Source organism: Crocuta crocuta, unplaced genomic scaffold (assembly GCF_008692635.1).
Source record: "Crocuta crocuta isolate KB4526 unplaced genomic scaffold, BGI_CrCroc_1.0 scaffold431, whole genome shotgun sequence".
NCBI lineage: Eukaryota > Metazoa > Chordata > Mammalia > Carnivora > Hyaenidae > Crocuta > Crocuta crocuta.
This window is the reverse complement of record NW_027528859.1, coordinates 2681772-2695143: the sequence shown is the minus strand read 5'-3', so window position 1 is coordinate 2695143 and position 13372 is coordinate 2681772. Positions and strand designations below refer to the sequence as shown.

At 41.2% G+C, this 13372-nt stretch overlaps 1 protein-coding gene across 2 annotated transcripts in view; it reads left to right on the top strand.

The window, feature by feature from the left end:
* The window catches only part of TDRD7 (tudor domain containing 7), an 84200-nt gene that overhangs the window by 58621 nt on the left and 12207 nt on the right, over positions 1 to 13372 (top strand). For both annotated transcript variants that reach the window (XM_077756137.1, XM_077756138.1), the window contains exons 9-12: positions 4428 to 4539; positions 6155 to 6357; positions 7547 to 7681; positions 9420 to 9506. In XM_077756137.1, coding sequence (XP_077612263.1) covers positions 4428 to 4539; positions 6155 to 6357; positions 7547 to 7681; positions 9420 to 9506 — 537 coding nt within the window. The remainder of the gene's footprint in view (positions 1 to 4427; positions 4540 to 6154; positions 6358 to 7546; positions 7682 to 9419; positions 9507 to 13372) is intronic.

Here is a 13372-nt window from a genome sequence, read left to right as displayed (position 1 = left end):
TTGACAAGATAATATCTGTAAAAGAGTATCCCTGTCAGCTTTTAAGTCAGTGGTAGTCATATGATCTCAGAGTTTGAGTTTAAGAAAAAAAAAAAAAGTCTTCTCCATGGCAGTACTCATAACCCCCGATATAATCAGGAAAAGTATTTCCATTTTCAGGAGATATGTAATAGCTACTGATCAAAGCTCTGGGGTCTCCCTATGAAGATCAGTGTTTGGGAGTAAGGGAGGCAATACAGACCAGAGGCCATGACAGCCCTCCTCTCCCCTCTTCTGCAGCCAGCAGAGGACCCCAAGCAGGACTTGGGTTGTGCCCTGAGAGCTGTCCAAGTGCTGCCCTCTGTCCTCTTGGAGAGGCCAGATGGCTCCTTGGCCAGTCTCTTGCGTCAGCAGGCTCTAAGCCTTTCAGACTTGGCCATGTTCTTGGCCGTCAGCCTCTGCCCCCCAGCCTCTTCTTTCCCTCAGTGCAGAGATGGAGAACGAGAATTCTCTTGCTCTCAAGGTGCAGTTTTGTCTGGGTTTTGGAAGCAGGGAAATATACTTGTATTTCTGCAGCCTCTGTTCTATAATTTGAAACCTATTTAATTAATTGTGGTGGTGTCAGTCCCTGGCAAATAACCCTTTTAGTGCTCGCTGAATCTGGGCTTAGGTCCATCAGATACTCTGCCCTGAAACCCTTGGCCCCAAGCACAGGGTCGGGAGGGTCAGAAAGGGTGTTTGCTGTTTCTTACCCAGATGGTTCAATACAAGAGGCACTGGCCTTCTCTGGAAGCAAACTCGCCCTAACCACTTAATCACTCACAGAGAAATTTAGGAAATTCCTTAACTAAATCTACAAAGATACAATTTTTTTTTTTTTCAAGAATTTTTATTATTGGATACTTTTTTTTTTTTAATTTTTTAATGTTTTTTATTTATTTCCAGGAGACAGAGAGAGAGAGATACAGTGTGAGCAGGGGAGGGTCAGAGAGAGAGGGAGACACAGACTGAAACAGGCTCCAGGCTCTGAGCTGGCAGTCAGCACAGAGCCCGACGCAGGGCTCGAACCCACGAACCGCGAGATCATGACCTAAGCGAAAGTCGGACGCTTAACCGACTAAGCCACCCAGGTGCCCCAAAGATACGATTTTTAAGCAGTTTGGCCTGACGATAAAAATCTGAAAGTTGAAACAGTTTGGCAGTTTCTTATAAAATTTTTAAACTTACCATCTGCAGCCTAATTATTTACACAAGAGAAGTGAAAATAGAGGTCCACCAAAAGGTACACAAGTTTGTAGTTTGTACAACTACAACTACAAACTACTAGTTTGTACTAGTTTATTACTACTAGTCCCAAACTGGAAACAACTCAAATGCTTACCAGTAGGTAAATGTATAAGCAAATTGTAGTATACTCATAGAATGGAATACTAGTCAACAGTAAAAGGCATGAACTACTGAAAACAGTCATGTGGATAAAACTCACGGACTGTAAGTGAGAGAAGCCAGATACAAAAGAGCTATCCTGTCTGATTCCAGGTAAGTGATGGCTGAGAACAGCTAAAAATTCATCTGTAATTGAAATCAGGTCATTGGTTGCCTGGGACAGAAGGTGAAGGCAGCCTTTTTGGAAGGGGGAAAGGGGGAAGTGTTTGAAGTGTGGATGTGGTCTATATCTTGATTATGATGGTCATTGTATGGGTGTATACATCAAACTGTATACTTTAAATGGGCATTTTTCATTCAGTGTAAATTATATGTGAATAAAGTTTGGAGGGAAAAAGTTAAGGACCAAGCAAAGAACTGGACCAGTGGGGAACACAGTGTGATTAGCAGCTTGGACCTTAGTCCCGTCTCTGCCAGTGAATAGTTCTGTACCCTTGGTTAAGTCCCTCCATTCCCTTATATGTATCTCAAATGCCCTTCCCTGCATGAAAACACTCTGATCTTGTGACCCTGTCTTCACTGGTACCTCCTCTGGGAAAGAAAACCTTTCACACAATCCTAAGAATGGCTAAAGAAGAAGTAAAACCCAAGAGGGTAGTGTCACATAAGCCAGAAGGAGAAAGCGTCCTGTCTGGAGGGAGCACCAGCCGAATGCATAGGGGTGCTAAGATCTATGGCTGGTGTTGAGAGTGAAGGGGGCGTCTCAGTATGTTATACGATCTCTTAGACTGCAGTCCTTGGAACAATTCTGCCTGAGCTCCTGCCCCCCAACCCCGTGAAGCATGCGGACACAGTTCTCCTTTTATCTGGAGAAACCCCCACTACTTAGCAAGTCTTGTTTCTCTTGAGCCATGCTGTGCTTGACAGCGAATACAATTCCTTCCTTGCTTTCCACTTGTCAGTCTTTGGTGAGGGTGGGAAATAGGAGTATGAAGTGCCCTGAAGTGGGTGCTGGATTGGGCCCAACCCAGACCCGCATCCCAAGGACGTCTGCTATCACTCAGCTGGCGCGGTGAGATCTACGGCCACTTGATGGTGCCAGAGAACCAGGAATTGACTGGGGCTCCGCGCCAGGCCTGGGAGCCTGCTTGTGCTGATCCCAAGGCATTAGGGAGAGAAACTCCACTCAGCAACGCAGAGCAGGCAGTGTGGTGCGAGTCAAACTAGCAACCCAGTGAGTGTTTTGTAAATGCAGCGCCATACAAATGCACGGTGTTTGATTCAGAAAGAAAGAAAAGAGAGCAAACTCCAAATGTTACGGGAACCCTTTGAAGATTTTGGAGCAGTTATTCTTTAATCTTTTGATGCTAGAAATGAAATCTGAATTTCCCCGGGATGATGATTTCACATATTATGTTCTCTTGGTAGGCCATGTTCTCCGTATTCCAGGTCTGGGAAGAGCAGAGTCCAAGTTGTAGGTAGTGATAGCTATGAAAGGACACAAGTGCTGCCTGACTCCTGAGGCCTATGAGAAAGAGGAACAAGTGCTGATTTGGGACTGGAGAAAAGGGCCAGGACAGCTAAGTGGCTGGCTGCCTGCTGTGGGAGCTCTGCCAGAGACATCGGCCTCCCTCCGGGAGCACTGAATCAAGATAGGGACTCTGGGAGCTGATTGCAATCATGGGACATACAAGCCCCGCAGACCCACTTATCAGGGGTCCGGAAGGGTGTTCGCAGTCTCCGCGTCTCTTGTCTTTTTCATTTGATTCCACACTGGGGAGAATTTCTGTTTTGTATGTTTACTAATATAATCTAGGTACTAAGAAGCTGGCCTGTGGACTTAATTGTTCTATAAAAAGTGAAAGCACCTGGCTCTGTGCTACCTGGTATTTCTTAGTGGTGCCTTCGCTCTGGTTTTTGTTTTGTTTGAATAACCATCATCTGTTTTAATTAGAGAAGCATGCTAGGTTTTTTAACACTTTCCCTCAGATTCTTAGTTTATCGTTCTATAGTTATCCTTTTAAACCACAGCTCAGTGTTTCTATTTTTTTAAATTGTTTTAAATGTTTTTATTTTTGAGAGAGAGAGCAAGAGAGCGAGAGCGAGAGAGTGAGCCAGCATGAGTGGGGGAGGGGCAGATAAAGAGGGAGACACAGAATCTGAAGCAGCTCCAGGCTCTGAGCTGTCAGCACAGAGCCCGACACACAATTCAAACCCATGAACAGTGAGATAATGACCGAGCTGAAGTCGGATGCTTAACCAACTGAGCCACCCAGGTGCCCCTAGATTTTATTTTAAAAAAATAGGCTTTTTAAAATATATTTTCTCTCCAATAGAAGATGTTATTAATACCCCAGAGATAACACCCAAGCTCTTCGTGATCTGTGCTAATAGTTAAGGAAGAGTCGTGCAGGTTTCTGCAAACACAGAACTCTGTCCAGCAGATTTGGGGGCCTTTTGTTGAGCTGGACAAAGGCCTAACCCAGCTTTGTTCCACTGGAGGAAAAAAAAAGTACCTATTTTTACAGTGTAGAATTCCCTGTTATCTAGCCATAACATCATTGTTGTCATCGACAGAAAGCATCTTGGTCTCTCGAAGCATAACAACTGGGAGCAGGTAGCCACAAGTGCTGTTTTGGGGATTTCAAATCTGATAAATACTCCTCTGTAAGTGACACCCCCTCTAGAAACCAACCCTGCTCCCTAAGAATGCACATCATTAGTGGAAGTAGGGAAACCAAGATAGGAAGGGGCGGGGCAGTCAGTGCTGGTGGAGAAGCTGCAGCAGCGAGGCATCTGAGTGCAGCAGTCTTACCTCGGTCTTCCTGTTGGCCAAGAGGAGTGAGGCCTGGAGTCTGGGGCCCTGGCTTCCCTAGTGCCAGCACTTGCCTTTCTCTTCTGGGCTAAGCCAGGGACAACAGCCCTGCCATTTTCCAGGCAGTCTAGTGCCACTGAACGTGCCATTAGGGAATAAATGGAGCCGGTCAAATGTGTCAAATGTTTTTTAAGAAGTGAGGATAAAGAATTTTATATGAGCCTAATGTTGTTTTTGTTATCATTAGGTATGCTATGTTGACTATGGTTTTAGTGAAAATATTGAAAAGAGCAAAGCATACAAATTGAACCCAAAGTTCTGTTCACTCTCATTCCAAGCTACGAAGTGTAAGCTAGCAGGTAAGAGGAACTTTTTTAAAGCTGTCTCCATTTTGAAACGTTATTACCATTGTACCTTTGGGTGGTTAAATCCTAAAATATCCTAAGTATCTCAAGTTCTTATAATGAGTTATTTCTTGAAAGGTATAAATAAATTCACATTTAATGTCTTTATAAGATGTGATCATTATCAATGTTATAATGTTTTTATTGTATTTTATTATTAAAATGTCCATTGGCCATCTTAAAGGTTTTTTGTTGTTGTTCTAACTTCCCTAGCAATGCCAGCTAGAGGCTCTGTGTCATGGGATTTGATCAGTTTGAATCCTGTTATTTGACCTGTTGTGAACTGACTCTGCTTCTTCCCCACTGAGGTGGACTCTGGGTACTTCTTGTTACCAAGTAACGCACCCTCATGTGCCCAGGCCCAAGTTCATCCTTCTCTGGCACAGTCCAGAGTGTGTGAGAGTCACACTGTAGGGGTAACCTGCAAGCATGGAGGACACAGTGGCCGTGTTAATATAAGGAAAGACACAGGCGTGTGTAAGCATCATGCCAGGAGAGCCTAAGCTAAATTCAGAAAATGATCACAATTCCTCGATGAAAATTAGCCCTGTGAGAAATACCTCCTCCTCAGCCAGAAGGGGTCTTTATGTCAGTGGGGCTGGGTATGGCTCTGTCTGTGAGGTAAATCCCAAGTAATTTTACAAGCCCATGGGAGTTAGTTTTGAAAAGAACATATCAGGAGCATAGGACAAGATTCGGGATGCTGAGAGGAGAGATTTGGTGAAAGCTGTGACATTATGTGTCTGGAGAACAGAACAAGAAGAAGAGATTGCTCACAGGGAGCCTGTGAACTCATGCTTATGGATTTCAAGGGAAAAATACAGAAATGGACCTTATGGCACCATTAGGGAAATGATGAGCTAGTTTTAATTAGTTTAATAGAATAACTTAGAGTTGTCATATATATGTTACATAGAATTACAGTTTTCAAAGAATTTAAAGAGTAATTAGACCACAGTGACATTCACCTAATACCTGTATTACGTTAAATACAATTTAATCTTTCTTTGATAAATCACAACATTCTTTACTATACTCAGAACCATCATGGTGTACTTAAGAAGAAATGAAGAAAAAAAATAGTTGTATAAATTTTCAATAAATGCATCTTCATTTTATATGAAATGATTGTATATTTAATTAGAAAATTAAAAAGGTCAAGGGTAAATTTTTAGGAAAAACATTATAAATACATGGCTGGCAGACATGACTGACTGATAGCTTCTTATATGTACTCGTCTTTTTTGTTTTAAATATGTGTTTTATATAAAGTGAAGGCCTTTTCTCTTTAGGTAGAAATTCTGATAGACGATCAACTTTTCTTTTTGTTGTAAGATTGCATGCCTTTGTGTAATCATTCAAAAGGGTAGTCACACTACAATATATATTTTAAAACCTAAGAATGGGCAATCTGAAGAAGAGTGTAAAACAGCTTCCCTAGAAAATTTGTAAGGGTTTGGTAGTAGATTCACAGTTATAGTTAAGTGGCCCAGACAGACCCATTCAGTCTATTTATCTTAAAATGATTCTGATGATTAAGTAGAAATTAAAATATTCAATATTTTTTCAGGGTTGGAAGTTTTAAGTGATGATCCTGATTTAGTGAAAGTGGTGGAATCTTTAACTTGCGGAAAGATCTTTGCCGTGGAAATACTTGAAAAAGCGGATATTCCACTTGTTGTTCTGTACGACACCTCAGGAGAAGATGACGTCAATATCAACGCCACCTGCTTAAAGGCCATTTGTGACAAGTCTCTAGAGGTTCACCTTCAGGTAGCACTGTGACCACTCTCGTCATCTGTCACACACACTGTAGGGAAGAAAGTTAGCAGGAAAGAATGTTATAAATTTTAGGCTAACAATCAATAGGGACAGATTACCTATGTGTTGAGGGAAAAAAGGAGGGGCGTTTGCTGAAAGAGGGGAAAAGAAGGCCAAAACATAAATAGGAATTATTAGGAATTGGGTTTTTCTTTTATTTTCCAGTTTCTACAGTAAAATTATATTTTATAAGAAATTATTTTGCAAAGGTAGTAGAGGTGGATAATACCAAAGAATGGAAAATGAGATCAGTGAAGGCGTTTATTAAATTGTTAGCTTTCACAGTTTTAAAAAGTAAAAAACATAGTTTTCCACAAAGAAGGAAATCTTTAAATAAATTATAGAACAGCTACTCTAAAGAAGAGGATGACAAGTTAAAGATGGTCATTTTATTTTTTAAATTTATATATATATATAGTATATACATGTATATAATTTATTGTCAAGTTAGCCAACATACAGTGTATACAGTGTGCTCTTGGGTAGATTCCCATGATTCTTTGCTTACATACAACACCCAGTGCTCATCCCAACAAGTGCCTTCCTCAGTTCGCATCACCCATTTTAAAGGCTTCATGGCAACATTGGGAAAACATTTGTTTAATAAGTAGAACAACAGTGACTTCTCTTTATATTATATTCTGACTAAAAGTTGACCAAAATTAAGCCTTTGCTATGATTATAATTTTTAAAACTTACTAACATTCATGCAGCTGAAAAACACAGGAAAGTAGGCTGATAATGGGATTGATTTTGAGAGGTTTTTATTTTCATTTATGTTACTACTGCAAAAATATGGTTTATGTAATTATTTTTCTAAATTAATAGGTAGAAAAGAAACCAAAATGAAAGACAATTAGCCTTTCAGGCAATGAAACATGGTAATAAATTAGTGCATGCAGAATGTCTACTTTGTCCCTAGAACAATGATATCAGATATTCCTTTTGGAAAGAGAGGTCTCCAAATGAGTTTTTCACATTTAAGTTTCAAGTTTCATTCTATCATCCTATCTGTTCTCCTGCTTGCTTTAAAGATTTTAAAATCCCAGGACTTTTAATGCGATGATTTAGGCAGATATCCCTTAAGTAGGTAAGAGCTGTGCTCTGTTCTCAAGCATCCTTGGTATGTCCTTTGTTCCAGATTGATGCTATGTACACAAATGTCAGAGTGACTAATATTTGCTCTGATGGCACACTCTACTGCCAGGTGCCTTGTAAAGGTCTGAACAAGCTCAACGACCTTCTGCATAAGATAGAGGACTACTTCCATTGTAAGGTACGGCAGAGTATCATCCACCTCTAAAACTGATTCTCAACTGCAAATGGTGTCGAGTGTAACTTTTGAACAATTTGAGGTAGAAGCTGTAGAATGGTGAGTTAAGAGTCCCAGACTGCAGAACTTAAAAAACTACTGGTTTCTGCATTATAAAATGAGGATAATACCAGCGTATATATCCATAGGATGGTTGTGAGGACTAGCAGCAAGACTGCTTATCAGCACAGCGCCTGACACAGAGTAAGGGCTCAGCAATGGCAGATTTGTTATTTACAAGGTACGGTTGATGGTGCTACAATGCGGCCACTGTGACTGTGTGTGCTGGAGCCGGCTGACTTCTCTGTCTTGGGCAGAGACAAAACCATGGAAGCTAGGAGAATAAAACTTCTAAGGCATCACTCCCCAAGCTCTTTATGGTCCCTGAGAACCTGTTGCCTTGGTAAATGTGGTTCTGTGTTTAAATTCATTAGTAGGCTCCTTACCCTTTGATTCTAAGTATTGTTTTCTAAACCAGAATCTGAGGAGGTTTTGTTTTAAAGTTCTAAGATGGTGATCTTACCTCCCTTAGGGAATTATAGTTGTAATCCAGAATATGCTTGGTTTAGAGTGATTAAATCCTAATGCCACTTCACTCCTGACCCCCTTGCCCCTAGAAGTGAACCCTTCCCCCTCCAGCCTCCAAAGCACACCGAAGTGCGTTTGGCCTCATTTGCAGCATTGTGGTTTTGCTGTTTGGGTATTCGTTTGCCTTATAGAGTGTAGGCTTCTTGAGGGCAGAGACAGAGCTTGCCAGGTACTGGTAAGGACCTAATTCATTTAGGTACTACAGTACCTAATCTAGTGTCCTACACAGAATAAATGTTCTAAAATATTTACTGAGTCAGGTTAAACTTGTGTTCAGACTACAGCCTAGAACCGAGAACTGCAGCTATGCCTCTTTTCTGTATTATAGATGTCTTAGCTGTATCTCAGGGTCATTGCTTAAGTTTGGCTTGCTAATCTATCTTGGAGAAATCTAAGACATCTAGAGAAGCTGACTCCAGTGACTCATTTGTATGCATGTGCTTATTAGCTGCAGTGGTGAAAAGCCCTCTCGAGAGTCCCCAGTGCTCTGGTAAGGCAAATGGAGACACTGCCTTTGGGGACAGTACAAACACTGACCCTCAGTGGAGGAGACCATGACAGGTTCCCAGTTTCAAGCTACAGCAAAGAGGAGGATGAAGCAGCCTACGGCCATGATTTGTTGCCATTTCACTGGCACTGATATCCATATTCGGTTGATAACGTTTGTTTTGGAAGTAAAAAATCTCATCTTCGAATCTAAATGTTAAGAAGTTGGAAAGAAGAGGCCTTCTGGACAGCTAGCCCAACCTCACTTTCATCCAGGCTCTTCTCCTCCTTCCCGGCAGATTCATCCTCCCTCTTCATGTTTAACTGATGGCACCGGTGCCTGGATGAATCATACCGACCTGCACACTAATGTTTGTAGACATTTTAACAGGGCTGATTTACGGGCCATGTGTGAGGAGGGGGAGGAGAAGACGCCATCAATAATGTCCGAGAAATCAGGCAGAAAAGTTCCATCGCCCTCATGCACGCACCACAGCACACTCCTCATGGAAGCCTGACTGCGTACGGGGGCTCCAGTCGGCCTGAGCCACAGTGATGTTTTTGTAGTGATGCAGCGACACGCTCCTTGCTAAGAGTAATAAAAGTGTCACGCATTTCTGTTTTGTAGCACATGACCTCCGAGTACTTCGTTTCATTACCCTTCTGTGGGAAAGTCTGCCTCTTCCATTGCAAAGGAAAATGGTTACGAGTAGAGGTAAAATCAGTCACTTGACTTCTTTTTGTAAGTTTATTGTGAAATATTTCAGACGCACAAACAAGGTTTTTAAAAAATGGAATAAGTACCCACGTATTCATCACCGTGTGAGAAACAGAGCGTGACTGACGTGGCGGAGGCTCCGTACCCACATCCCCTTCTTCTGCTCCCACCCCGGAGGCGGGCAGCTGCCCACTGGGCATAGTTTCTCATTCCTAGTCTTTTCTTATACTTGCACTGTGTTTGTGTTTATACATACGAGCTTTTGCTGTCTATATATTTTAATACAAAGATAGTGGGATACAGAAATGAAAATGTATATAGAATATTGATAGTGAAACTTAATAAAATCTAGCTAAACAGATAAATGCTTAGAAAATGCTTAGAAAGGGGCACCTGGGTGGCTTAGTCGGTTAAGCGTCCGACTTTCGCTTAGGTCATGATCTCGCGGTTCGTGGGTTCGAGCCCCGCGTCGGGCTCTGTGCTGACTGCCAGCTCAGAGCCTGGAGCCTGTTTCAGTCTGTGAGTCCCTCTCTCTCTGACCCTCCCCTGCTCACGCTGTCTCTCTCTCTCTCTTATAAATAAATAAAAATATTAAAAAAAAAAAAAGAAAATGCTTAGAAAATTAGAAAATGGTAAAATGTAATGATTCTTCTGAAACATGTCTTTTCATTCATTATGTGTGAGATTCATCCATGTTGATGTGTGCAGCTCTCATTCATTTGTTTTCACTGCTGTTTGTCTTACCGGTATATGAATGTGCCAACATGATCACTCCAGCCTCCTGATCATGGATATTTAGATTGTTTCTAATTTTTTGTTATAAATGGCACTTCCACGAACCTTCCTGTGCACATCTCCCCGGGTACATAGGAAGGAATGGAGTTTCTGGGTAGAGAGAATGAATGTCTTCAGTTTCACTAGATGTTGCTTAATTATACTCCAGAGTCACCATTCCGCTGAGGGTGTAGCCCTCTGAGAATTCTGGCTTACTGGCCGGGGTTGGGGGAATGTCTCAGATCCTCCTTCCTTCCTGCCCGGGACACTTTGGCCTCAGTGTTTACATGCTCCTCTATTTCCAGTCTCTAATAATTGTCTTACTTTCTTACAAACACAGTTAAAAATTTGAAAAGGGGTTTGTTATATTTTATCATATATTTTTATGTTTTTCAAAGGTAGATTTTGGATTTGTTTGTTGCTGTTTCTTACCTTTTTTCTTTCTTTCTATTTTTGATATCTAGTTTTCCCAGATGCTAAAGTTGCAAACTTGGGTTTGATTTTTTTCTTCCTTTTTTGTCTTTGTTTCAGAGGTTCTTAATCTAGTTGTAAGGACCTCTACTTTAAGCAGCAGGGCCGGGGTTATATGACCAAGAGTTGTATGTTTAGTTATAAACTTCAAAAACAATCTCATTCAAAACAATAGAACGTTTGAATTTTAAATTTCTGTGCTGCTTAGTGGATTATATATAAATGCACAAATATTCAAAATAATTTCAGACTTTTAGAAAGTTGCAAAAATAGTCCAAAGAGTTCCTACATGCCTCTTACCTGCTCCCTCCTGTTGTTAACATCTTGCATAGCCATTATCAGAACCAGCAAATCAACTTTGATAGAATATTATTAACTAATCTGCAGACTCTGTTGATATGTCCCAGATTGTCCTGCAAATTTCCTCTTTCTGGTCCAGGATCCCAAGTTGTAGTTAATTGTCATGCCTTCTGAGTTTCCTGCAACCTGGCAATTGCTCTGGCTTTCTTTGTTATTCACCTTTTGAAGAGTAGCAGCATTTTGTAGACTATCTCACCGCTTGAGTTTCTTCATGTGTAGAATCAGGTTATGCCTTTTTGGCAAAACACCTTTTCATTGTATGCTCAAATACTTGAGATAAATATCTAGTATTATTTTTGTTTTACTATCAAACTGTGCGTTGTCTGCCTTGGTGTTCATTCTCTTAGTGGTACACAGAAAGTTAAGGAAGGAAAAATGATTAATGAAAAGCAGATCCTGTGTTTAAATGATGTGTTTGTTCTTGACATTGTAACTTGTCTAAGCTTAATTTAGTGTCTACACCTTCTGAACCTGTTCCATACGTCCAGCCAACTCTACTCAGTGGCCATCCCTCTTCCTGTTTCCTACAAACACATCCCAAGTGGTCAGCATTCACTCTCTATGGCACCTTCCAGTCAGTTCTCAGCTGCTGCTATTTGACTGCTGCCTATACTCCCAACAGAGCACCAGCACCTCAGCTGCACAGTCCAACTAGCATCTTCCAGGTCTTATGTGACCAGGCCTCTCGGCTGCATCTAACAGCGTCCAAACCTGAAATACCCCCTCCTACTGTAGAGGGGCTGTCATGGTATATAATCCTCCTAATTTTCCTCATGATGTTCTAATGATTGCTTCTCCTATTTTTCACCCAAACCTGCCCCCCCCCCTACAGTGTCACTATCATTGCTCCCCAAGTCCTGTCCCAGCTCATGGTTCTTCTGAGCCTCTGCATCCTTCTAGGCAATGCCATCTCATCAATTCAGTTACCATCTCAGTCCTCATGACTCCCCAGTTTGTTTTCCAGCCCTTGATGAGCTTCAGATTTAGGCAAAAGCCAGCCTAATTGCCCATCTCACATACTCCTCAAGCTCTGCATGTCTGAAACCAAAATTATCTTTTCCCATCCTCCTCTTCCTCTTATATCTGTATTTTGGTGGTACCTCCCTCCATGCAGCCATTGAGGCTGCTGCTTATGAGTTATCTTGAATTCCGGCATCTTCCTCAGCCTCCAGTGAAATTTGCATCTTTGTCATTTCTTGCCTAGATCACTGCAGTACCGTGGTTCCTTTGTCTTTACTCTTGTCTTCCTCTAGTCAAGCCCCATGCCACTAGAGTGAGCAACCTAAAATGTAAATAATAGCAAGCAATAATACATCCAACTTTTAATGAGGCTTACTATTTCCCAGACACAAAAAAAATTTTTTTTAAAGTTTTTAAAGTTTACTTTGAGAGAGAAAGGGAGAAGGAGAAAGAGAGAGAGAGAAAGAGAAAGTACACACATGAGCATGGTGAGGGACAGAGAAAGAAGAGAGAGAGAATTCCAGGCAGGCTCTGCGTGGGGCTCAATCCCATGAATGGTGAGAATATGACCTGAGCCAAAGTCAGTAGTCATACATTTAACCAACTGAGCCACCCAGGCATCCCCAAATGGTTTTTCTAAACATGACTGATCTGACTTAATCTTTACAAAACCCTGTGATCCTGTTCTTACTGATGAGGAAAGTCATTCAGCTAGAAAGTGAGAGTGGAGATTAAAACCAAATCTGTCTGATTCCAAAACTCTCACCCAGTCTTACCACCAAAAAACAAACAAACAAAAACCATCCCACTCTTCTCCTTAAGACTTGGCCTTTGGCTTCTTTTTATCTGCAGGGTAAATACTGTTCTTTAAGATATAATGTCTGGCTCTCCAGGACCTTACCTTGCCTTTCCCTTTCTCTCAGCGTCATTTTCTGCCTTGCCCTGCCTTTCTCTTCACATTCCATCATAACCAAAATGCTTGTAGCTTCCACACATAAGAAATATAAATGTCTTACCCATCCTTTTTCCCCTCTGTTTGAAATGTTTGAATTAGCCCCTAACTAGACTCCTACTAACCTGGTTTATTCCCATTCATCATGTAAGGTCCAGCTGAAATTATGACCTTTGTGAAATTTTGATTTGTGAAAAAGGAAATAAAAATGTCCAATAAGTATGATTATTTCTTAAAAGAGCAAAAATTTACACACTTTGAATGAACCAGCCAAAGGGTTTGTTAGACAAGTCATAATGTATCTATATGATAGACTTATGTAATGTTAAAATGTTATAGAAGACTA